Source organism: Pongo pygmaeus, chromosome 6 (genome assembly GCF_028885625.2).
Source record: "Pongo pygmaeus isolate AG05252 chromosome 6, NHGRI_mPonPyg2-v2.0_pri, whole genome shotgun sequence".
In the NCBI taxonomy this organism is placed as follows: Eukaryota; Metazoa; Chordata; class Mammalia; order Primates; family Hominidae; genus Pongo; species Pongo pygmaeus.
In genome coordinates, this window is record NC_072379.2 from 89,999,140 (window position 1) to 90,027,076 (window position 27,937).

Below are 27,937 nucleotides of genomic sequence, written 5' to 3' on the forward strand. Positions count from 1 at the left end.
TGCGGCGTTATTTCTGAGGGCTCTGTTCTGTTCCATTGATCTATATCTCTGTTTTGGTACCAGTACTATGCTGTTTTGGTTACTGTAGCCTTCTAGTGTAGTTTGAAGTCAGGTAGCGTGATGCCTCCAGCTTTGTTCTTTTGGCTTAGGATTGACTTGGCAATGCGGGCTCTTTTTTGGTTCCATATGAACTTTAAAGTAGTTTCTTCCAATTCTGTGAAGAAAGTCATTGGTAGCTTGATGGGGATGGCATTGAATCTATAAATTACCTTGGGCAGTATGGCCATTTTCACAATATTGATTCTTCCTACCCATGAGCATGGAATGTTCTTCCATTTGTTTGTATCCTCTTTTATTTCATTGAGCAGTGGTTTGTAGTTCTCTTTGAAGAGGTCCTTCATGTCCCTTGTAAGTTGGATTCCTAGGTATTTTATTCTCTTTGAAGCAATTGTGAATGGGAGTTCACTCATGATTTGGCTCTCTGTTTGTCTGTTATTGGTGTATAAGAATGCTTGTGATTTTTGCACATTGATTTTGTATCCTGAGACTTTGCTGAAGTTGCTTATCAGCTTAAGGAGATTTTGGGCTGAGACGATGGGGTTTTCTAGATATACAATCATGTCATCTGCAAACAGGGACAATTTGACTTCCTCTTTTCCTAATTGAATACCCTTTATTTCCTTCTCCTGCCTAACTGCCCTGGCCAGAACGTCCAACACTATGTTGAATACGAGTGGTGAGAGAGGGCACCCCTGTCTTGTGCCAGTTTTCAAAGGGAATGCTTCCAGTTTTTGCCCATTCAGTATGATATTGGCTGTGGGTTTGTCATAGATAGCTCTTATTATTTTGAGATACGTCCCATCAGTACCTAATTTATGGAGAGTTTTTAGCATGAAGCGTTGTTGAATTTTGTCAAATGCCTTTTCTGCATCTATCGAGATAATCATGTGGTTTTTGTCTTTGGTTCTGTTTAAATGCTGGATTAGGTTTATTGATTTTCATATGTTGAACCAGCCTTGCATCCCAGGGATGAAGCCCACTTGATCATGGTAGATAAGCTTTTTGATGCACTGCTGGATTCAGTTTGCCAGTATTTTATTGAGGATTTTTGCATCAATGTTCATCAAGGATGTTGGTCTAAAATTCTCTTTTTTTGTTGTGTCTCTGCCCGGCTTTGGTATCAGGATGATGCTGGCCTCATAAAATGCATTAGGGAGGATTCCCTCTTTTTCTATCGACTGGAATAGTTTCAGAAGGAATGGTACCAGGTCCTCCTTGTACCTCTGGTAGAATTTGGCTGTGAATCCATCTGGTCCTGGACTTTTTTTGGTTGGTAAGCTATTAATTATTGCCTCCATTTCAGCTCCTGTTATTGGTCTATTCAGAGATTCAACTTCTTCCTGGTTTAGTCTTGGGAGAGTGTATGCGTCGAGGAATTTGTCCATTTCTTCTAGATTTTCTAGTTTATTTGCGTAGAGGTATTTTTAGTATTCTCTGATGGTAGTTTGTATTCTGTGGGATTGGTGGTGATATCCCCTTTGTAATTTTTTATTGCGTCTATTTGATTCTTCTCTCTTTTCTTCTTTATTAGTCTTGCTAGCAGTCTATCGATTTTGTTGATCATTGCAAAAAAGCAGCTCCTGGATTCACTGATTTTTTGAAGGGTTTTTTGTGTATCTATTTCCTTCAGTTCTGCTCTGATCTTAGTTATTTCTTGCCTTCTGCTAGCTTTTGAATGTGTTTGCTCTTGCTTCTCTAGTTCTTTTAATTGTGATGTTAGGGTGTCAATTTTAGATCTTTCCTGCTTTCTCTTGCGGGCATTTAGTGCTATAAATTTCCCTCTACACACTGCTTTGAATGTGCCCCAGAGATTCTGGTATGTTGTGTCTTTGTTCTCATTGGTTTCAAAGCACCTCTTCATTCCTGCCTTCATTTCGTTATGTACCCAGTAGTCATTCAGGAGCAGGTTGTTCAGTTTCCATGTAGTTGAGCGGTTTTGAGTGAGTTTCTTAATCTTGAGTTCTAGTTTGATTGCACTGTGGTCTGAGAGACAGTTTGTTATCATTTCTGTTCTTTTACATTTGCTGAGGAGTGCTTTACTTCCAACTCTGTGGTCAATTTTGGAATAGGTGTGGTGTGGTGCTGAAAGAAATGTATATTCTGTTGATTTGGGGTGGAGAGTTCTGTAGATGTCTATTAAGTCCGCTTGGTGCAGAGCTGAGTTCAATTCCTGGATATCCTTGTTAACTTTGTCTCGTTGATCTGTCTGATGTTGACAGTGGGGTGTTAAAGTCTCCCATTATTATTGTGTGGGAGTCTAAGTCTCTTTGTAGGTCACTAAGGACTTGCTTTATGAATCTGGGTGATCCTGTATTGGGTGCATATATATCTAGGATAGTTAGTTCTTCTTGTTGAATTGATCCCTTTACCATTATGTAATGGCCTTCTTTGTCTCTTTTGATCTTTGTTGGTTTAAAGTCTGTTTTATCAGAGACTAGGATTGCAACCCCTGCCTTTTTTTGTTTTTCATTTGCTTGGTAGATCTTCCTCCATCCCTTTATTTTGAGCCTATGTGTGTCTCTGCATGTGAGATGGGTTTCCTGAACACAGCACACTGATGGGTCTTGACTCTTTATCCAATTTGCCAGTCTGTGCCTTTTAATTGGAGCATTTAGCCCATTTACATTTAAGGTTTGTATTATTATGTGTGAATTTGATCCTGTCATTATGATGTTAGCTGGTTATTTTGCTCATTAGTTGATACAGTCTCTTCCTAGCCTTGATGGTCTTTACAATTTGGCATGTTTTTGCTGTGGCTAGTACTGGTTGTTCCTTTCCATGTTTAGTGCTTCCTTCAGGAGCTCTTGTAGGACAGGCCTGGTGGTGACAAAATCTCTCAGCATTTGCTTGTCTGTAAAGGATTTTATTTCTCCTTCACTTATGAAGCTTAGTTTGTCTGGATATGAAATTCTGGGTTGAAAATTCTTTTCTTTAAGAATGTTGAATATTGGCCCCCGCTCTATTCTGGCTTGTAGAGTTTCTACCGAGAGATCAGCTATTAGTCTGATGGGCTTCCCTTTGTGGGTAACCCGACCTTTCTCTCTGGCTGCCCTTAACATTTTTTCCTTCATTTCAACTTTGGTGAATCTCACAATAATGTGTCTTGGAGTTGCTCTTCTCAAGGAGTACCTTTGTGGAGTTCTCTGTATTTCCTGAATTTGAATGTTGGCCTGTCTTGCTAGATTGGGGAAATTCTCTTGGTTAATATGCTGCAGAGTATTTTGCAACTTGGTTCCATTCTCCCTGTCACTTTCAGGTACACCAATTAGACGTAGATTTGGTCTTTTCACATAGTCCCATATTTCTTAGAGGTTTTGTTCGTTTCTTTTTATTCTTTTTTCTCTAAATTTCTCTTCACGCTTCATTTCATTCATTTTGTCTTCCATTGCTGATACCCTTTCTTCCAGTTGATCGCATCGGTTACTGAGGCTTGTGCATTTGTCACGTAGTTCTCGTGCCATGGTTTTCAGCTCCATCAGGTCCTTTAAGGACTTCTCTGCATTGGTTTTTCTAGTTATCCATTCATCTAATTTTTTTTCAAAGTTTTTAACTTCTTTGCCATTGGTTCGAACTTCCTCTTTTAGCCCAGAGTAGTTTGATCTTCTGAAGCCTTCATCTCAAAACTCATCAAAGTCATTCTCCGTCCAGCTTTGTTCCGTTGCTGGTGAGGAGCTGCGTTCCTCTGGAGTAGGAGAGGTGCTCTGATTTTTAGAGTTTCCGGTTTTTCTGCTCTGTTTTTTCCCCATCTTTGTGGTTTTATCTACCTTTGGTCTTTGATGATGGTGACGTACAGATGGGTTTTTAGTGTGGATGTCCTTTCTTTGTTTGTTAATTTTCCTTCTAACAGTCAGGACCCTCAGCTGCAGGTCTGTTGGCGTTTACTGGAGGTCCACTCCAGACCCTGTTTGCTTGGGTATCAGCAGCGGTGGCTGCAGAACAGCGGATATTGGTGAACTGCAAATGCTGCTGCCTGATCATTCCTCTGGAAGTTTTGTCTCAGAGGAGTACCTGGCCGTGTGAGATGTCAGTCCGCCCCTACTGGGGGGTGCCTCCCAGTTAGGCTACTCGGGGGTCAGGGACCCACTTGAGGAGGCAGTCTGCCTGTTCTCAGATCTCAAGCTGTGTGCTGGGAGAACCACTACTGTCTTCAAAGCTGTCAGACAGGGACATTTAAGTCTGCAGAGGTTATTGCTGTCTTTTGTTTGTCTGTGCCCTGCCCCCAGAGGTGGAGCCTACAGAGGCAGGCAGGCCTCCTTGAGCTGTGGTGGGCTCCACCCAGTTCGAGCTTCTGGACTGCTTTGTTTACCTACTCAAGCCTGGGCAATGGCGGACACCCTTCCCCCAGCCTCGGTGCTGCCTTGCAGTTTGATCTCAGACTGCTGTGCTAGCAATGAGCAAGGCTCCATGGGCATAGGACCCACGGAGGTGCGGGATATAATCTCCTGGTGTGCCGTTTGCTAAGCCCATTGGAAAAGCACAGTATTAGGGTGGGAGAGACCCGATTTTCCAGGTGCCGTCTGTCACCCCTTTCTTTGACTAGGAAAGGGAATTTCCTGAACCCTTGCACTTCCCGGCTGAGGCGATGCCTCGCCCTGCTTCGGCTCATGCACAGTGCACTGCACCCACTGTCCTGCACCCACTGTCCAGCACTCCCTAGTGAGATGAACCCGGTACCTCAGTTGGAAATGCAGAAATCACCCAACTTCTGCATCGCTCACGCTGGGAGCTGTAGACTGGAGCTGTTCCTATTTGGCCATCTTGGCTCCCGACCCTCATTATAGCATTCTTTTCACTTCAAAATATGTTTAAACTTTTCCATAATGAAAAGTTTTCTTTTAGTTTACATACATATATATATAATTGAAAAACTCAATTATCTTCAGATTGTCATTTGAACAGGACAATATAATTTATTTTGGTTACTGATAACAATTTAAACAAAAAGTTTTACTACAGTAATATATGTACATTAAAAACTGAACAAAGGCTTTATGGGAAAATAACTTGGCAAATGTTTACAAAATGATACAGAAGCAAGCAGATACAATATTGTAGCTACATATGATACTATGTAAATATGTATATATACAAATGTGTGCATGTGACAAAAAAACACTCAAATAACAAAATGAAAACATTTATCTCTCAGTGATGAGTTTAAGGATAAAGTTTTCCTTTTTTGTTTTACTTTTCTCTGTTTACAAGTTTTCTAAAATGAGCATGTATCTAATTTGTAATTAGAAAAAGGAAATGAATATGAACAAGTGGGATTATAATTCAGATAAAGTAGAATAGATAGCCTGAACACTATTCAGAAGAAAATAAACACTTGGCCAAAAGTCACTATACTAAACACTGAGCAGAAGGAAGCCCTACGCCTGGGTGGCTTTTGTTTTCATATGCTCTCAGATTATACCATCTGCAGATCTGGGGGAAAACCCCCACATTCTTATGCCTCTAGCTGGTGGAGGTTTTTATTTTTGTGTTAATATTTTCACAGTTTACCTGTCATAACCAGTATCCTGAGATTTCTGTCTCCAGGTATGTATAACTCCTTGATCTCCTGTAGATCTAACAATTTTACATTTTACCGGTGGAGGTGTGGGGTGGGGCAGGGTGGAGGGGACGCGGGGTTGGGAATCTTACACAGCTGAATGCAAAAGCAAACACCTACCCTGGACCCAAGTTTTCACCTCTTGGTTCTCAGTGGTAACCTTAAAGGCAAATTTCAAAAACTACTTTCAGTGAAATAATCTAAGAAAGAACTAAAGGTTGGTGTAAAAGTCGCTGGGGTTTCCCAGGCGTGGTGGCTCGTGCCTGAACTCCCAGCACTTTGGGAGGCCAGGGTGGGCGGATCGCCTGAGGTCAGAAGTTTGAGACCAGCCTGGCCAACATGGTGAAACCCCCTCTCTACTAAAAATACAAAAATTAGCCGGGTGTGGTGGCAGGCGCCTATAATCCCAGCTACTTGGGAGACTGAGGCAGGAGAATCACCTGAACCCAGGAGGCGGAGGTTGCAGTGAGCCGAGATCGCGCCATTGCACTCCAGCTGGGCGACAAGAGTGAGACTTTGTCTCAAAAAAAAAAAATAAAATAAATGGGGTTTTTGCCATTAAAAGTAACGACAAAAACCACAAGGACTTTTGCACCAACCTAGTACTTTCAGCTATAGCAATCCTATAAAACATAAGTCTAACAATTCCTACAGTACCTAGAAATTCTTTTTCTGATAACTAAAAGTAAAGTTTCATTTTTCCAAAGTAGGCAATAAAACTTCAAATTATAAAGTATTTTTAAAACCCTCAAAACTGTACATTAGAAATATCATTGAAAATTAAAATCATAATCAGTAGTATTAAACGATTCTCAATAAATTTCCCCACAAGTAGGAAAATTTCACTTACTTTAACTTCCACAGTCTTGCCTCCACGTTCAATGTGTCTCTCTATGTATTCAGAGGACAGCAAATCACTGCAACAACAAAAATAAATGATGACTAAAGAGGATCCCAAAAATGTAAAACATGAAAATCAGGATCTAGTATACACATATCTGCTTTAACAATTCTTTAAGCCCCCCAAATCAACTTTATAGGTCTCTCTCTCTCTTTCTCACACACACACACACACACACACACACACACACACACACCCAGTATTTCTAAAAGGACATGAAGTTGAACTGTCTACACCACCTGTCACTCCACTGCTGGGCACAGCTGATTCTGCTGAACCAGCCAATAATTCCAGGAAACTACCATAAGCACATCATTATTTTAAAGACATATTGTTCTTAATTTTTTACTTTAACTTTTTATCAAACAGTTTTAATTGTATATTATGCCTTACCATTTCTTTAATGTGTTATATGTGATATTTTCACCTGACAAAATGTTTCCATCACAAAACAAAAAAAGGTAAAGAAAGTTAAAAGAAATGAAATGGAATATATACCATCAACATTTGAAAATTATTCTTTTTTGAAATCAGTCCTAAACAACATTTACATGTTTCTGTAATCTTAAATATGCTTCTCTTTAATTTCATATATGTGAAAAACTTTCTCTTTTAATGGAGGGGTCTCTAGACACAACTTCCATAAAATATTTTTGATCTTTTAAAGCACTAAAATATAAATAAAACTATCATTAATTTTAAAAAATGCATGAAGCTATAAATTTCTAGTGTTGCTCTATTAATAGACATTAAGCCAACTAAAAACTCCTTAAGTGAACTGAAGGTCATCAAACAAAAACTGTTCCAATCATTTAAAAATGTGCATTTTTGAGCACAGAGGTTCATCATGATAAGCACCATGCCTACAATTGCTTGAAATGTAAACAGAACGATCAAACAAGCATTAGATTAATGCAGGCACCATAATCCTGTACTATCTGACGCTTATATTACTATTTAGAAAACTTGTAATTATAGTCGAAGTCAATGCTTCATTTATCTTTAGAATAGATGTTCTTATTGACTTTATGTGAGAATCACCTAGCATGCTCTCAGCTGCAAGCTGTAGAAAACACAACAAAAAGTATATTAAACAATCAGGACATTTATCATCTTATTTCTTCTTTGAAATTCCAGGGCTAGCATAATATAAATTTGCTTTTGAGGATATTCAGTTCTATTTGATAAATAAATTTGAGGTTTATAAAATATAGGCAAACCCTTTTAAGATATTTTCAGTATATATTTTGCTAGTAAGACATGAACAGAATTCACAGATGTATAAAGTATAAAAAGAAGACTGTGTATGTGTTACACACTGACAGAAAGGGCTGCAAGATCAAGAAATGTCAATTACTCTTGAAGCATATGAGTAATAAATGTTCATGATATATTAAATATATAAGAGGCACTAAATATCCAGGATACACTAAATATACATATGCACTTAATATTCATGAGGGGGGTTTTCAGCTTCGACACAATTGATACTTTGGGTCAGATAATTCTTTGTCTTGGGAGGCTGTCTTGTTCACTGTAGCACACTTAGCATCCCTGGATTCTACCTAATAGACGCCAGTAGCATCTCTTACATATACCAGTCATGACAATCAAAAATGTCTCCAGACATTGCTACATGTACACTGGGGTACAAAATTACCCTGCTTAACAACAACTGCTGATACTCTTTCCTGCCCCATTTGTTATCTGTCCAATAAACACAACAGAACTCATGACTGTTTGTGACGCTAACTGGCAAGCCACAGCCACTGACTAGGCATACTTGTCCCAGTATCTCTCAGACACTTGAGCAGGTGTTCTTAGCTTGGGACAACTGCTACCTTTGAGGTTTGCCCAAACCTCAACTCTGGTCCTTGTAACCACACCATCAGTGGGGAAGGCATATGCAGATGTATGAACATGAACACTATGTATCCCAGGATTAGCTGGCATGGCCCCTCTACCCTATTTGCCCCTAACCCAGGTATACCAACCTAATAATCTTTCCTCTTGCCTCTCACTGTGCACTTTAAATTGATTTAGTGAATTATGTGATTTGAAGATTGGAATTTAGTCTGTGGGAGCTTTTGGTTCCCTCACCTCTAGGACAGCTCACCTAAGCATACTTGGAGGCTACCATTGCATCAAAGTAATCTTCCTACCTGACATCAGGGCAGTTCCAGGGTTGGCTCACGTGGTGGCTCAGTGCCATTAATGAGATGAGGGGTGTTTACAACTTTCTGCTCTGCCCTCAGCATGGTAGCTGGGGCTGTCTTAAGTGGCTCCTCTCATGACCCTGATATGACGGCTGCAATTCTCAGCATCTTATACAAAATACATTATTCCAAGATTAAAAAAAGAAAAAAAGCCTTGTATTTATTTTTAAAAGTGAACAAGCCCTTTCAAAAATAGCTCTTAGCATTCATCTTCTCAAATATCTTTTGCCAGAATTACATTATATGGCCACTCCTAAACCAATCCTTTGACAAGAACATTTGTCTTTGAACAATCAAGATTCTCCTGCCAGGCCTCCCTTGACCATCATGATTCTTTACAGAGAACTGAACAATATCGTTGGAAAGGAGAGTGGTGAAGAAAGTACCTGTTGTACATCCAACTGAAAATTGTCTTTTTTTTTTGTCTTCATCATGAGTATATTATATATTTCACAAATTTCCAAGGGCTTATAACAAAAACGTGAAATTATATGGAAAGATCTGCCTCAGGCAAAACTGATAATTGCTCCAGCATCCACATCACACCCTGTTTATCCAAAACAGGAGAGATACTAGCCAGGTGTTTGCAAAGGACTGTCCTCCAACCTTGCTATCAGTCTTAAAAACTTCCCCAGAAGTAGGAGAGAAACATCATCAAACAGAGGCATGTTTATCAGCAGAGCCAGCCAGGTTCCCTCTCCTGGGAATATGAACTTGTAAATTCAGAAAAAAATCATTCAGCTGATGAAGGAAAGAGAGACAGAAAGTCAAAAGTAAGCTGACACTTAAAAGAAACTGAGCTGTACGGTGGTGAATACCAGAGTGAAAGCCCCACATCTCCACTGCTGAAGTCCCTGAATGCAGAACACCCTATCCCTGTGCTAGACATCTTTGGGATCCTTGGTCTCTCACTGTCACATGAGTGAAACCCCACTACTGCAGCCAGCATGAGTGAAATCAAAATCACCTAAGTCAAATATTCCTCAGAGGAATACTAGCTGCGGTGTAGGAATAGCAGTAGTAATAATAATAATAAAATCTAAAAACAACTTTTGAGTCCTCCAGGTTTTCAAATTTCAAGGGAACATTTCCCTTTGAATTATAAAATCTAGGCATTAAGAGAATATGAGTCACTGCATGAATGTAATTACAGCAAAGAAAAGCCCTCTGCTCAGGAATTATGCAGCTATTTCAATCAAGCCTCTATATACAAGTATTGCTGGAAAGCGCTCCATGTAATTTTAAACCAAAAACAGCTCATGCAATTTGGTTTTGTTTGTTTGCATATTGTGAAAGTCTGCTAAGTATTGTTATTTTAATGATTAGGGTGAGAATCCTTAAAGTTTCACTTTTCCCTCCACTAAACCATAAAATCTTTACTATCATCAAGTTAGAACCTAATTTTCTTGAAGCTTCCTGAAGTAGAGATAATCAAATTATCTTGTTATTTTCTTTAGAACATCATTGTTTATCATTATATAGGGATCTACTTAAATCATTTTAAGTGTAGGAAAATAGAAGACCTCCTTAACATAAAGGCAGTTTTATATTAATGTAAATGGGTCAGGTAGAATTCACTCCATACTAATAGCTTAATAATGATGTGTGAATACTTGTTCGTGAACTTTGAAATATAAAAGTAAAAATCATTTCCAACCAATTTCTAAAGGCCACTCATTCTCTAAAGGAAGTAAGTAGATGTTTATAAAATTAGAAATGTTTTCTGAGACCTTTTTTCATTTGCATGTCATAACAAGCCTAAAAAAGCAAAACAAATATAATGTAAACATTTTCAGTCATAATAATGATTATCCTTTGTGTAGTGGGCAACTGTCATGAATCAGAGACAGCTGGTATAGTATTATACAAAGGTTAGGGAATTAAAAACAAAAACAAATATTTTAATTTTCCATCCAAGCTCTGCTATTTACTAATTTTGTACCCTTGGCCAAGTTGCTTAATCTTGATCAACATAATTTGCTTCTGTTTAAAATGGAGACAGTAAAAAAAAAAAAAATCACTTCGTAAAGCTGGTATGGTATTAAACCAGAACACACATGAAATGCATCCCAAATCCTGATTTCAATTATTCACATACCCTATTCACCATCTCATATCTATTTATCTTTCTCTAGAACTCTCTCTCACTGCTTTGGAACTTAAAACCATTGAGCCTATCTACCACTTTTTCACTCTCCTCACCTCCTTCTTGTCTACTTAATCCAGTTTATTTTCCATGATCTGTCCTGATAAATCACCTCCCTGCACACACTCTAAACTAATTTACCCCTCTTTCCACTGTACTTGCTTGACCAAACCTCAGTCACAGTAAAACTCCTTCTACTAATCAAAGTCTGACTCCAAGAAGTAGAACATCTTGAATGGTCATAGGCTGGTTTAGGATCACAGTTGTCAAATGGTCCCTCATCACAACACTGCCCTTAAGTCCACTACGCTTTTCCGGCCAATTTACTCTGAGAAGAGCCTTCTAAATCTCTCTCCTCACATCTCTACTGTGCTCCCTCATTATCACTCCCTTCAGATAATCTCACTTCTGTATTCACTGGAAAAATGAAAACAGGACTACCTCATCTTTCCAATCTACCAGCTCCCCTGTTTCTGAACCAGTCTCTACTAGGATGTCAAACAGGCATCTCAAATTCAACATGTCTAATGCATAACCCTCTCAGTCAAATCCGAACATTCAATTCTACCTTCAAAATGTATCCTAGTAACAACTTGACAGTGAAAAAAAAACTGGAGACATCACCTTAACCAAGTGATCACAGTTAACATAACCAATAATAGAAAAAAACAAAATCACGTGCTTCTGAAGTGATGCTTGCATAAGAAGCAAACAAATGAACAAAGAAACTTGAATGTGCAATAGATTTTCAAAGAAACAGCCTCAGAGCAAACATCTAATCCAAGGTGCTTCCAGTAAGATGTAACCTCAAGGTCAAGAGTAAGTCAAGGGTGTAGTTTTAAAACGCTTTGTTATAACTCACAAAGACTAAAGGCTGTTTCGCCTTGACCAAATCATCTATGTAAAAGAGTTCCGAAAACTATTAAGGGCCTCAGCTAGACAAAAGAGTTTCTAAGAATCTTGTAGGTTCTCACAGACATTCTCACCTAAACAAAAAGGCTAGTATGAATCTTCAGGGCATTGTCCCATAGCATCTTAACTCACAGTAGAGAGGGACCTATCTCAAAAAGATCTGTGGATGTGGATTTGTCTAATGGAGTAAATGCCAATGAGATTCACATGAAACCCTGTGAAGTTCTTAAGAGAATTATATCACTGGAACCACACAGCTTGGACCAAAATGGACAGTCAGTTCAAACTTTTTATAGTCAGGAAACGGACCTAGAAAGATAGCTTAAAGCCCGGCACATTTCTTTTAAAAAAAAAAAAATGTTGACTCAGAGGATGAACCCAAGAACTACAAAAGGACTGCTCCCAGGAAGCAAAGCAGAGCCTTAATCAACATATATTCCCTTCTGTCAAAGCAGGAGAAACCAGTGACATATCTGATTCAGTATCAGAAATTCAATGGACCAGTGACTGCTGAGTAGCTATTTCCCACTTTTTGAACAGGAGTGTCTACTGCAGTCATCCTGCCCCTATCTACGCTGTATTTTAGGTTATTTTTTGGTTCAAGGGTCTACACCTGGGCTACCTCACCTAAGAAGCCTTATCTACACCTGGACCTGATTCAGATGATGAGAACCTGAACCTTGCATTTGAGCCTGATACTATAATGGAATAAGATTTTTCAGGGGTCTCTGGAGGAATTCAATGCATTCTGCATATGTAATAAATACAAATAATTTGTGGCCAAAGGACAAACTGTGGTTGATTAAAGAAGGCAACAAATTGTAACTCTTCTAATGGCAAAGTGGAAATCATTTCTTCTCTCCTTGAATCTGAGCTGGCCCTGTGAAAAATATGAGACAGAAGTGATATTGTGTGTCTTGGTCTGTTTTGTGCTGCTGTAACAGAATATCATAGACTAGGTAATGTAGAATGAACAGAAATATGCTGGCTCACAGTTCCAGAGGCTGGGAAGTCCAATACCAAGGTGCCAGCAACTTGTGAGGGCCTTTTTGCTGTGTCATCATATGGTAGAAGGAGAGAAGGAGAGAAGGAAAGCAGAAGGAGAGAGGGAGAGAGAAGGAAAGGGAGAGAAGGAGAAAGAAAGGGAGGAAGGAGACAGGGAGAAGAGAGGGAAAGAGGTAGGGAGAGGGAGGAAGAGGGAGGGAAGGTAAGGGAAGACAAGAGAGGGTGAGAGCGAGCCAGAGAGAGAGGGGGAGAGCACACACAGAAGCAAGAGGGAATCAAACTTGCCCTTTAATAAGGCACCAATCCCAGGCCTGTGAGTGCAGCCAGCCCTCATGGCCTAATCACCCTTAAAAGGTCCCACCTCTTCATACTGTTACAATGACAATTAAATTTCAACATGATATTTAGAGGTGACAAACATTCAAACTACAGCTCTGTGTAACATCTGAGATCTGCAGATTCCATTTTCATGCATGTAGAATTCTCCTTTGAATCCAGCCACCATGCTGTCAGGAAGCCCAAGCAATCACATAAAAAGACCACATGGAGGCGAATCATGCCCCTAGCTGACAGACTCAGTGAATTCCAAGCCAACACTGACACCAATTTCCAACCACGTGATTGAGGCAAGTTTGCATCTTCTAGATATAATAGCACCCCAGCTGACACTACATAAAGCATATCTGCCCAGTTGACCTACAGAATTGTGCAAAACAATATACACTGTAAAGATTATAATATACTGTAACAAGCTATGCCTTCTTATTCTAACATTCGATGATTGTTATGCTGTCCCAAATTACTATGTTTTCCTTAGAGCAGCCACCAAATATTAAATGTAACTTTCTTTGGACAATATAAAAGAATCATAAGACTTCAAATATGATTATAATCCAACCAGTGAAAATAAGAGAAGCCCACAGATCATATGTCACAATCGAAAATCAAAGATTTCATAAGGTCTTTAAACTATGAAAAGCTCTCCAGAGGAAGAGAACAGGAAAAAATGGAAACTTTAAGGATCCAAATTTCACTATTTCATTTAAGAGGAATAACAAATTATGAGCTTAGAAAGGTTTTTTAAAGAAAACATTCTTCCCATTCTCTCCATTCTATGAATCCCTCCCCAACACCTCCATTCCATCTTCTTTATTTTCTTTCTCTAGCCATGCACCAACCCTCCAGATCCTTTTGATATACTAGAGAATCCTCACTATAGAAAATGAATAAATATCACTGAGAATTAACCATCCATTCCTCAACTTTTTTTAAAGTGCCAAAACTGTTATCTATACTCTCAGCATGTAATGAGTGGTATTTAAAATGTTTATGTTGTTTAAACTAAATTAAAAGGAAACTACAAAAGGGAATTAAACGTTTATTAAATATCTGATTTTTGGATGAAAGTTTCACTTTATTACTTTTCCAATTTGTAAATATAATTCCTCTCTTGCTTATGCACATAAAAGAAATTTTCTGTGTACGCTTGCATCTAAAGGTGAGGCTATTTTTGTTACTTCTATTGAGGAAGTCACAATCTGATGAAAATTATCAGGGAGCTTTAAATGTGTATGCTAGGACTAGGGCACTTACAATAAATGTGATCAAGTAAAAGTTGAGCCTGGCACTATCATGAATGTTAGCTCTTATTTATAGAATCCTGTTCCTAATAAAGCAAAGTTTTCCAAGCCTGGCTTTGCAGCAGAATCAGATTTAAAAAAAAAAAAAAAAAAAGCCTAGACACCCTCAGGCCTACCAAATCAGAATCTCCTACGCTTATTCTGCTACAAAGAAAAGTTACCAAGACATGAAAGTTTAATCAAATTAACAGTCTACAAATATGCTAGTAAAATTCTATTAACATATAATGGCCTGTTGGCATATCTGATCATTGTGGCTCAATACCACTTTAAAAGCCAAGGTACCAGGGAACACCCTACACCAAGGCAATTAAAATGAGTCCCTGGTGACTCTTATTGCAAATAATCAACAGAGGGAGACATGTTCCTCCCCATTACAGCCAAGTAAAGGACTAATGTTTTGTAGTTTTTTAAGGGTAAAATTGCCAGACTTACTTCAAAATTTACTTAGACTTCTTATGAGTACCATAGAAATGGAGATTTTGGGCACTTTAACAAAGTTGAATTATTGGGCATTTTTATAATATTAATCACTTGAAAATCAGATCCCATCTAATCTGGTTTTCACCACACCACTTCACCAAACCTGTACTTTCATGGTCACTATTTAGCTACCTCTATATCGTTAAATCTAACAATTAATTCTTAGTCTTAATCTTACTTGATGTATAAGCAGCATTTGACATAGCTGATCACCCCTCCTCTTGGAAATATTTCCTTCAATTTCCTACCAGGAACCACACAGTCCTGGTTCTTCTCCTTTCTCTTGCTGCTGCTTCTGACTCCTTTGTAGGTTTCTTCTCATAGCTACAGTTCCTAAACATTGGAGTACCCCCAGGGATCAGTACTTGATCCTCCTCTTTTCTTTTGACACTCTCTTCCTCGGTGATTTCATCTAATGTTTTCTCTTAATTAATTATACAGCATATAATTATACTCAATTATATGCTGATGTCTCTTAGATTTATATCTCCAGCTTAGAATTCTCCTCTAAACACCGGAATCATATATCCAACTATGTACTCAACATCTCTTACTTACTAAATAAGCATCACACTTAACATGTCCAAACTTGGGCTCCTGATCTTGCTTGACTAACATGATTCTCCTATAATCTCCCCAGCTTCTTAAATGGCTACTTCAATTTTCCAATTACCCTGGCCAAAAAACATAGAGTGATCATTGACTCTTTAATCTCTCTTACAAATCATATATGCAACTGATCAGAAAATTCTGTCAATAGTGTTTTCAAAAAAAATTTCCAGAATATGAACATTTCCATTGCCACCACCCTGGTCTGAGCCACCATGCTATCTTACCTGGAGTACTGTAAGGCTTAAGATCTACTCTGTTAACCTGTCAACATTTTGCTTATCATCCACGTGAAGAATATAACAATCCCATCATTAGTGAGAAGACAGAGTAGCAGACATTATTATCCACTGTTAATGACAGTCAAATACTGTCCTCTTTTGATAAAGCAATTTTTCAAAACAGTAGAAGTCTTAAACTTCTAATATTCTTTGTACCGAAGAATCTAATGAAGAAAAATAACTCTAAATATAGGAGACATTTTATGGAATTAAAAAGATAATATCAGAAAACCTAGTGTTGACAAGGCTGTGAGCATAGAGTTTTGTGGAATTTTCAGGGAGGGAAATTTGACAATACATATTAAATGTATACCTTTTGAACCTGCAATTCTGTTTCTAAGAATTTAAGGAATAATTTTGAATAATTTTAAAATGGATGTGTAGCTGTAAAGATTTTCAATACACTATCATTGTGAAACACTGAAAAATTTTAAAGCAATTTAAAAAATAAGATCCCAAAATTTACAATTAAACACTCTGCTCATACTAACATGCCATAGAAGATATCAAAAGGTGGTCATACCATCTACAAGAAAAGTTCTACATTTCGCAAAAGAAACAAAAAATACATATTGTCAAGAAAAAAAGACAAGAGGCATACATTGTGAAGATGCTAGCAGTGCTTATCTGTAGGTAGTTAGATTACTGTTACATTAATTTTACTGATCTTATTTTGGCACCTTAAAATGTCTATAATAAACATGTATTATATTTCTAATAAGAAAATTAAATTTTGAAATGTATTTTAGAAAAGCATCACCCAATGTTATTCACAAAGCAAACTAAATATATAAAAATAGATACTTGGTTAAACGAAATATTTTCCCTACATTTAGTGGAAAATAATGAAGTCAACAAAAACTCTTTAATTAGAGTTTGTATTAACAGGTAATATGGTTCTTTTATGTTAAAAAACAAAAGCAGAACACACAATTTTATAGAGAGAATATAACAATTATATAAATAAAACAATGCACAGGGAAAAAATACACCTACACGTTTAAAAATTTCACCCTTGAGTGGTGGCACTATAGGTCATTAAAAATGTTTTGTTTTGGGTTTATTATTTTAAACAGTTTCTTCTGGGTACTTATCACAAAATTTCTCAAGAAAAGTATTAAACATCTTAATTATTTTTCAATTTTAAAAATAATAGCAATAATAGAAATAATAGTTAACAATTTTGAGCACCTACTACTATTACCACTGCTACCACTACTACTACTATTATTACTATGATTACTAGTACTATTTCTACTGATCTAATGGTTTTGCATGTATTAGCTCATCTGATCCACACAACAACATGCTAAGTAGGTGCTGTGGTTTGAATGGATGCATCCTTCCAAAGTTTTTACATCGGAACTTAACCCTCAAGGGGATGATATTAAGAGGTGAGGCCTCTGGGAGGTTATTGGGTCATGAAAGCTCTGCCTTCATAGAACACATTAGTGCCTTTATAAAATCTTTAGAAAGTTAGTCCCCTTTGTCCTTCCATCCTGTCTGCCACGTGAAGACAAAGCATTTGTCACCTCTGGAGGACACAGCACCAAGGCACCATCTTGGAAGCAGTGAATGACCCCTTACCAGACACTGAATCTGCCAGTGCCTTGATCTTGAACTTCCCAGGCTCCAGAACTGTGAGGAAAAAAAATTCTATGATTTATAAATTACTCAGTCTGTGGTACTTTGTTATAGAAGCAGGAGTAGACTAAAGTGGTAGGTATGATTAGTATCTCCATATAGATGAAGAAACTGAAGGACAGAAAGGTAATTTACTCAAGAGTATGCAGTTAGTAGTAGTAAGTGTTATAGACAGCATTCAAATTCAGACAGCCTGACTACAAAGCACATTCTCTGGGCCACTAAACCCAACCTCAACCTGTATCTTTACTCCTCCCATAATTTTCTTCTCTTTTCATTTGTCTAGCTTTCTACATATGTAGCTACATCAGCACTAAACTTTTCTACATAACTATAAAGCCTTCGATATGGGCAAATATATTAGGTAATATATTAATTCCAATATTTTCTTGGCTACATCCCTCCTGTGGCCTTCCATCCTCCTGCTCACATCTGGACTAACTGCACCCTAGGCCTGTTTTACAGCCGTAATCCTAGAATCTATGATCCTGGGAATTCCCTTGGCTTCTAATTTCATTGTAAACTGTTTCCTATATCTCACATTTTCTTGATCTTCTCCTTTTTATTTTGGTGGAGCTCAGTCTCCAATGCCTTCCAAATAATGAATGCATGATGTTAATTTATTTTAAATCTTGCACATATATTTTCTGAGAACTCATCTTTGATTGATGGTTTGGATTTGTAAGTACAGAAATCCTGCAGAACTTACACAGCATTGCTCCACTGTCTCCTAGTATGGCTAGTAAGAAGTCTGTCTAATGCTATTCTGATTCTGATCTTTCCCATGTGACCTGTTTTTTCCTCTATGGAAGGCTTTGTGATCTTCTCTTTAATCTCCACCATTCTAAAACATCAAAATTGTATGTCTTCATGTGGGTCTTCTTTCATTCACTGTCCTGGGCATTCAATGGGCACTTTCAATCTAGAAATTCCTGTCCTTAAGTTATGAAAAATTTTCTTAAAATATTTCTTTGATAATTTCCTCTCTGTTCTTTCTCTAGTGTCTTTCTGGGACTCCTACCAGTCAGATGTTTAGTCTCCTGAATGATCCTCTAAATTTTCTTTTCTTAATATCACTACCATGGTGAATGATCCTCTAAGTTTTTATCTTGTCTCTCCTATATTCCACTTCTTCATCTTTTGTCCTGTTTTCTGGGAGAAATTTTATTTTTCAACCATAGTATTCAAACGTCTACTGCTTTGTTACTGTTTCTACTATTTTTTCTAGGTGTTTTTCTCTGAATTTTTAAGTATGATTTTCTTTTTTCATAAATGCAGTAGTTATCTCTTTGAATACAGGCATACCTTGTTTTATTGTGCTTTGCTTTATCGTGCTTCACAGATACTGTGTTTTTGTTCTTGTTGTTGCTATTGTTGTTTTACAAATCGAAGGTTTGTAACAATCCGGCACCAAGCAAGTCTATCAGTACCATTTTCCAACAGCATATGCTCACTTTGTGTCTGTGTCATATTTTGGTAATTCTCACAATATTTAAAACTTTTCATTAATTTATCTGTTATGGTGATCTGTAATCAGTGACCTTTGATGTTACTATTATTGTTTGAGGGCACAATGAATCAAACCCATATAAGAGAGCGAGCTTAATAAATGTCGTGTGTGTTCTCACTGCTCAACTGATTGGCCATTCCCCCATCTCCCTCCCTCTCCACAGGCATCCCTATTCCCTGAGACAAAACAATATGGAAATTAGGTCAATTAAAACCCTATATTGGCTTCTAAGTGTCCAAGAAAAGGAAGAGTTGCATGTCTCTTATTTTAAATCAAAAGCTAGACACAATTAAGCTTAGTGAGGAAGGCATGTTGAAAGCCAAGATAAGTCAAAAAGTAAACCTCTTAATGACAAACAGTTGGCCAAGTTGTGAATGCAAAGGAAAAGTTCTTGAAGGAAATTAAAAGTGCTGCTATACTGAACACATGAATGATAAAAAAGCAAAACAGCCTTATTGCTGATATGAAGAAAGTTTTAGTGGTCTAGATAGAAGATCAAACCAGCCACATATTCCCTTAAGCCAAAACCTAACCCAGAATAAGGCCCTAACTCTAACTATATAAAGGCTGAGAGACATGAGGAAGTTGCAGAAGAAATGTTTGAAGCTAGCAGAGGCTGCTTTATGAGGTTTAAAGAAGGAAGCAGTCTCCACAATATAAAAGTACAAGGTAAAGCAGCAAGTGCTGATGGAGAAGCTGCCACAATTTATCTAGAAGATCTAGATAAGACAATTGATGAAGGTGACTATAGCACACAACAGATTTTCAACATAGACAAAACAGCCTTTTATTGGAAGAAGATGTCATCTAGGACTTTCCTAGCCAGAGAGGAGAAGTCAATACCTGGTTTCAAAGCTTCAAAAGAAGGGGTCAGTGCAGTGGCTCATACCTGTAATTCCAGCACTTCAGGAGACCGAGGCAAGAGGATGGCTTGAGCTCAGGCGTTTGAGACTAGCCTGGGCAACACAGCAGGACCCTGTCTCTACAAAAAATTTTAAAAAGCACCCAGGTGTGGTGGTACACGCCTGTAGTCCAAGCTATTTGGGAGGCTAGGCAGGTTGGGAGGCTAGGCGGGTTGATCGCTTCAGCCCAGGAAGTTTAGGCTGCAGTGAGCTATGATTGTGTCACTGTACTCCAGCCTGGGCCACAAACTGAGACTCTGCCTCAAAAAAAAAAAAAAAAAAAAAGAGAGAGAGAGAGGAGAGAGAGAAAGAAAGAGAAAGGCTGACTCTTTTCTTTATGGCTAATGCAGCTGGTGACTTTAAGCCAATACTCACTTACCATTCTGAGAATCCTAAGGCCCTTAGGAATTATCCTAAATCTACTCTGCCTGTGCTCCGTAAATGCAACAACAAAGCCTGGATGACAGCATATCTTTTGACAATGTGGTTTACTGAATATTTTCAGCCCATCATTGAGATCTACTGCTCAGGAAAAAAATATTTCTTTCAAAATATTGCTATTCATTGACAATGCACCTAGTCACCTAAGAGCTCTGATGGAGATGCACAAGGAGATTAATGTTGTTTCCACACTTTCTAACACCACATCCATTTTGCAGCCCATAGATCAAGAAGTAATTTCAACTTCAAGTCTTATTATTTAACAAATACATTTTGTAAGGCTATTGCTGCCATAGATAGCGATTCCTCTGATGGATCTGGGCAAAGTAAATTGAAAACCTTCGCCCCATCTAGATGCCATTAAGAACATCCATATTCATAAGAGGAAGTCAAAATATCAACACAAATATGAGTTTAGAAGAAGTTGATTTTGACCATCATGGATGGCTTAGGGTTAAAGACTTCAGTGGAGGAAGTCCTGCAGATGTGGTAGAAATAGCAAGATAACTAGAATTAGAAATGTAGTCTGAAGATGTGACTGAATGCTAAAATCTCATGATCAAATCTGGATGGACGAGGAGTCTTTTGTTTTTTGAGACAGAGTCTTGCTCTGTCACCCAGACTGGAGTGCAGTGATGTAATCTCGGCTCACTGCAACCTTTGTCTCCTGGGTTCAAGTGATTCTCCTGCCTCAGTAGTAGAAACCTGAGTAGATGGGACTACAGGTGCCTGCCACCACACCAGGCTAAGTTTTGTATTTTTAGTAGAGACAGGGTTTCACCATGTTGGCCAGGCTGGTCTCGAATTCCTGACCTCAAGTGATTCACCCTCCTCAGCCTCCCAAAGTGCTGGGATTAGAGGCATGAGCCACTGCACCTGGCCGAGTCACTTCTTATGGATGAGCAAAAAAAAAAAGTGGTTTTTTTGTTTTGTTTTTTGTTTTTTGTTTTTTTTGAGATGCAGTCTCACTCTGTCACCCAGGGTGGAGTGCAGTGGCACAATCTCGGCTCACTGCAAGCTCTGCCTCCCAGGTTCATGCCATTCTCCTGCCTCAGCCTCCTGAGTAGCCTGAGACTACAGGTGCCCACCACCATGCTTGGCTAATTTTTTTATTTTTAGTAGAGATGGGTTTCACCATTAGCCAGAATGGTCTCAATCTCCTGACCTCGTAATCCACCCGCCTCGGCCTCCCAAAGTGCTAGGATTACAGGCGTGAGCCACTGCGCCCAGCCAAAAAAACTGTATTTTTAAGGCAGAATCTACTCCTGGTGAAAATGTTGTGAACACTGTTGAAATAACAACAAAGATTTAAAATAATATAAACTTAGCTGATAAAGCAGTGGTAGAGTTCTAGAGGATTAAGTCCAAATCTGAAAGAAGTTCTGCTATGGGTAAATTGCTATCAAACAGCATCTCATGCTATGGAGAAATCTTTTGTGAAAGTAATCAATGAAGCAAACTTGTTATTTTAAGAAATTGCCACAAATACCCTAACCTTCAGCAACCACAATTCTGATCAGTCAGCAGCCATCAACACTGACGCAAGACCCTCCAGTGGCAAAAAGATTATAATTTGCTGAAGTCTAAGACAATCATTAGCATTTTTAGCAGTAAAGTATTTTTTAATTAGGGTATATACTTTTTTTAGACATAATGCTGTTGCACACTTACTAGACTACAATATAGTGTAAACACAGTATTGGGGTTTTTTTTAGATTCAGGGGGTGCATGTGTAGGTTTGTTACGTGGATATATTGTATAATTAAGAGCTTTGGCTTTTACTGAACCTTTCAACCAAATGGTAAATATAGTACCCAGTAAGTAGTTTTTCAGTGTTTGTCCCATCCCTTTCTCCCCTTTCGGAGTCCCTAGTGTCTATTGTTTCTATCATTATGTCCACCATGTGTATCCAATGTTTAGCTTTCACTTATAAGTAAGAACACACAGTATTTGGGTTTTTGTTTCTGCACTAATTCACTTAGGACAATGGCCTTTAGCTGTATTCACGTTCCTGCAAAAGACATGATTTCATTCTTTTATGACTGCATAGTATTCCGTGGTGTATATATGCCACATTTTTAAATCCAATTCACCATCGATCAGCGCCTAGGTTGAGTCCATGTTTTCGCTATTATGAGTAGTGCTTCACTGAACATATGAGTACAGGTGTCTGAACATAACTTTTATATGAACTGGGAAACCATAAAATGTATGTGACTTGCTTTATTGTGATATTTGCTGTATTGAGGTAGTTTGGAATTGAACTCTCAATCTCTCCAAGGTAGGCCTATATATTATTATAGCTTTGAGCTTTAAAGATTTTCTTCTGTTCCCAAATTTTTCATTGTTTCAACTGAATTCATTTGTTTCTCTGCTCTCTTTCTTTTTGGTTAGACAGCTGATCGTCCTTGGCTCTCCACTGTTGTTGAGAGTGAAGCATTACAACATTCCTGGAAGCTCTGTGAACAACAGCAGGGTTGTGGATGGGTGGGCGTCTCTAGAGGGAGGCAGAAATTTCATTAGAAGGATCCCAAATGTCAGCATCCATAGATTCTTTACCATGGATTGATCACTTTGCCCAGAGAGTGAGCCTCCAATCTGCCGGTTGGACAGCATAAACTTGGTGTCAATGTTCAGAGAGCAACCTGGGGATGGGAACTAAGGATCTCTGATTCAACATATAGAAATCAGTACACCCTTCTGTTTTCAGTGTATCACTTGCCCTCAGCCAACTATGCCCACAATCCAGAAACGTGGGTTGTTTCTCCAGAAAAAGAGCCTCCTACTTCTGCCAGGAAAGGAAGAAGCATATCCCCGCTTGCTGGAACTTAGCTGGGCTTCTAACTGTTCCTTAGGAAAATTCAAACACTAGAGGCAACACACTATATGTTCTATATTCCATTGATTAAAATTCTCTTTCTGACATTTTCATTTCATATTATAAGCTTTATGCTTTTCAGGCCTGCTTTTTTTCTACCTAGTGGAATTGCAATAGTTAGCTTTAACACTACAGGCCCTTCCAACCACTGGTGAAAAGAAGGCGATCAAGATGAAAAGAAAACATCCTTTCTTTTAGATCAACAGGAAAGCAAGTACTAATCTATGTCACAGAACAGTCTTTGTGAACATTGTTTCCAAAAGTAGACCCTTTCCCAAAATTCAGACATGAAAATGTGTTGTTATGTCCTATGAAGGTAAGTATAACTTCTAAAAAGTCTGTAATTCTGTTTCCTTAATAATCTGTTATCCTATTAAGAATATTTAAACAGACATCTCTGTTTGTTATAAAGCATAAATAACCATTAAGCCAAAAGAGTAGACTCTGCACTTTGCTTTTCTTCCATATGTTTATAGATGTGAAACAAAATAAAACAAAACTATGACTGTCAGGTTTCCCATTTTAAAACAAAGTTTTAGAGTTTAATATCTTATAAAACTAAGATAACCTTCTCTTCTCAGACCTATACCACCCAGTTTTCTGAGGTATCTCATCACCTCTATTTTTAGAACTTTTCCCAAGTGCTACTTCTTGTTGAAATCAGAAGTCAGCTTTTTCCACTCTGGTAAGTCAGTTACCACTTGTCCATTCTTCTTATATCTTCCAAAATTTTATTGATGTCTCCCATCTGTTTTATTCTTGTTAGTTTATTATAACCTCACTATCATTATAATGGAGCAAAGATATATGCAAGAGTTCACTCTGCTATACCTAGCCAGAAAATGTGGGTCATTTTTAAATGTTTGTTTTTCTATCACGAGCATATAATCGTTATGACGGAAAATTACTGGATTAAACCTGAGCCAGGGAAATTTAAGTAATGGGGGCATGAAACAGGCACCAAAGAGTAGAAAATTATGTCTCACCATTTATCTCAAGACTCCAGCAGTAAGTCCTTAAAAGGTGACCTTTCCACTCTCTCACATTTCAGTCTATTCCATTAGCTGTCATTTCCTGACCTAGCTTTCCATTCCAAGGGCCATTTCCAGCAAATATCAGCCAACTTACAATTATTTTTGATGAGCTAATAGTAATCACACCTAGACAAACTATTTTATTTTGATTCCACCAAAATGTCTTTGTGTTTTCACAATACCAGAATGCTACAATAAATAATGGAATGGGCTTTTTTCCTTATTATAACAGAACTAAATATTCAGATGAGAGCTGTCATTTTTAAAACTGTCATCTTGAGATCTTCTTCATTTATGTCAATGATGCTGCCATAGTTCAAAACTTAATTAAAGTTTAGCTTTTGGAATTAGCTTCAGAGACAATGTATGTGACACACAAGAAAAACCAGTCTCATTAATTCCTAACCATATTTTTGTGATTAACAAATAAATTAGTCAGGCTAAACACCTAAACTAGTGAAAAGATGATCCTGAAGAGCTGTTGGCTACTTCCAAACTCAAATATACCCTACTGATGTTATTCCATCATTAAAAAGATTCAAAAATGTGGCCAGGCATGGTGGCTCATGCCCGTAATCCCAGAACTTTGGGAGGCCAATACAGGAGGATTGCTTGAGCCCAGGAGTTCAAAACCAGCCTGGACCACATAGCGAGACCCTGTCTTAAGAAAAAAAAAAAGATTCAATAATGTGCTGTAGACATTAAAAGCAAATCCTACCTGCCCTACCCCCAATCTAACATTGGTTTGAGCAATACAGCTTTTATTGTAATAAATGCAATGTCCTCCTAGGGTAATAACTTTAAAGGGATAACTCACTTGGCTGTATAAGTTTTGAAAGGCCTGTTAAAAATTCTCATTGCCTCATAATCACTCCTAAAACTGGCTTAAATAAATAATAAATGGAAAGAAAACAAATCAAGACCTTGACACAATGACCTAACTTGAGTTAGTTTCTATATTTTAAGAGCTAATAATCATATCAAAACTACAAACATAAAAGTTAAATATGCTTTGCTCTCCTATTCTGCCAGATTTTACAGAACTGTTTCTAGGACAACCTTTTAGGAGTGAATTTTCTTGTGGAAAGTTACTAAATTTTTTGCAACATCTTAAAATATGCAAAAGAAGATAAGATGGAAAAGGAGAAAACATCATATATATTATCAATTGTGAATGTCTATATGCCAGACACAGAGGATTGATTATCCAAGGCCTTTGGATGTGGCACCTCTTTTCACAATTATCTGATGAACCATTGTATTCCTCAATCTAAATTCAGCCAACAGCCCAGCAAAAGGAAAAACAGTGTCTTCAATGCTGCTTTTCAGCCATAAATTTCAAATTATGTTTTTATAAAAGAGAAATCAATGCATAATGGTAAGCCTTCATGTTAAGCTACTGAGGAATAGAAGAGATCCTGAAACAAAATAATCTCTATAGATGCATCCAAGTGAAAAGAATCCAAGATATATCTACATCACTGACATATTCTTCTCATGGCTCTCTCAACTTTTTGCTCTAATTTTAGATTTCAGTATTAAATGAATTAGGCATCTGTGGGGAATATTTTAATAAAAATTAAGCATTGTCCTTGTCTGTGAAGTAAAGGGGATGGAGAAGAAAAAAGAACCTATAAATATTCTATGCAGATGTACCAAGAAGTCCAAAACTATGAGTTAATAGGGACTCCATAAACATTTTTAAAATTGCAATGAAATTAAATGGAAGCAGGAACTAGGTATTGCACAGGACTAACAGAATATTTTCCAAAATGCCTGAGAATAATCTGAGATTTTTCTGTTGTGCAGATTCCTGAGCCACAGCCATGAGCTGTAGTATCACAGCTGTAAAAGTCTTGGGTGATGATTGGCAATCCAAAATAAAAAGTAAAACATTTGTCATGATAGGGGTTGGAGATAAGAAAACTTGGTTACCACAATTCAAGGAGAGATAGCCAAAAGATGTCGAGATGAACATCAAAACACACAAAAAAGGTATGTACAATTAAAAGGGTACATAAATAAATAAACGAAACGCGTTATGAAAGATGTGTTAGGGAGACTCTCCCTCGAGTGACTGGATTTCAGGTAGGGAAACTGGCACTGGCATAACTTTCCTGGATTCTTACCCTCCCTATGGAGAAGGACTGAGTTACCTTCGGACCATGGTCCACATTTCTCAACCAGGTGCAGTTAATATTTTTAAAGTTTGTAAACAGTGAAGACTCTTTTCTTTTCCTCTCTGCCCCAGATCAATGTGAATAGAGATTATGAGAATCTGTCTGCTCTACGGACCAAGATCGTTCCTAAATATCAATGTCTAGACTGTAAAAAAGGAAACGGGGATGGGAGCACTAAGAGCATCATTTGGCCTTCACAGTCAAGGCACAATGCTTTTCACAGGTCCACCAGCAAACAAAAAAAAAAAAAAAAAAAAAAGGCGATTTTTTTTTTTTTTTTGAGGTGAGTTCTAGTTTCATGACCCAGGCTGATCTCTAATTCCTGACCCCAGGAAACCCTGTCGCCGTGGTCTCCTGAAATGCTGGGATTACAGACATGAGCCACTGCACCCAGCCAGAACAGTGATTCTTTGCTTTCAGCTTCCTTCCCTCTCAGTCTTTTCCAAACTTGGGCAGGTCTAGGGAGCAAGGTCCTGAGAATAAAGGATAGTTGAGCAAGAAGGAAAATTGGAAGAAACAAAAGATATATATCTCTCTGATATTTGTTGAGTTTGAAGAAACAGCAGCATGTTCCATTATAAAAACCCTGTACACTAAGGACCATAATACTGGGGTATTGATTTGAACCCAGGGAGAAAAAAGTCACAGGCAAGTAAAAAACTACTGACTTTAATTAGTTTATTTTTTTCTTAAAGAAGCTTAAAACAACGAATTGTTGTATTTTGAATTTAAAACATTAAAATTTAAAAGTCCGCTTTTCACTAATAAAGTAAACATATAAAATGATCACTAAGGCCCTATCTAATTCTAAACTTCTGACTGGATTTAAGTTATCTTATCCAAAAACATATTTACTGAGCCTCTACTACATGTTGACATAGGAAAAGTGTTTTGGACAAAGAGATGAAAATGGCAAAAGAATGTACAAAGAACCCACGAACACAATTCAAAGTGATGAGCACCATAATAGAAGCGTGCAGGAGAAACCGACCGTGTGTGCAGAGGAATCACACACACACACACACACACACACACACACACACACACACACAGGAGGGCACCTAATCAGGCCTGGAAAGTTCTAGGGGAAGGGAACGGAATGGTGATTATGGAGCAAGGATGTTTCTAAGATGAATGTATGATAGATCTGAGTCTTGAAGGAAAACAGACTGGTGGGATGGAGGGAGCTGTGGTGGAACAGGCACATAATAGGCAGAGCTTTCTAATGATATAATAACAACAGAAAAACTGAGAGAAGTATGGGGGAACATCACCTCAGGGCCCCATGGGGAAGCCAAAAACAGCTAGAGCAATGTTGCATGTCATGGAAACAGGGTATGAGAAAGGAACTTTCATATGTTTCTGGTGAGAATATAAATTATGTATTCCCTTTGACTCAGCAATTTCATTTCTGGAATTTATCCTACAGATATAATCCTGTATGTGTAATATAATACACATATAAAAACATATGTGTACATGACATCACAGCACCACTTGTTTTTTGTTTTTGAGATGGAGTCTCACTCTGTTGCTCAGGC

General features: G+C 37.9%; 1 protein-coding gene across 27 annotated transcripts in view; it reads right to left on the reverse strand.

Moving 5' to 3' along the window:
- ADAM22 (ADAM metallopeptidase domain 22) overlaps positions 1–27,937 on the reverse strand; it is a 277,808-nt gene that overhangs the window by 133,912 nt on the left and 115,959 nt on the right. For all 27 annotated transcript variants that reach the window (XM_063667635.1, XM_054493744.2, XM_054493743.2 and 24 more), the window contains one exon: positions 6,465–6,531. In XM_063667635.1, the coding sequence (XP_063523705.1) occupies positions 6,465–6,531 (67 nt within the window). The remainder of the gene's footprint in view (positions 1–6,464; positions 6,532–27,937) is intronic.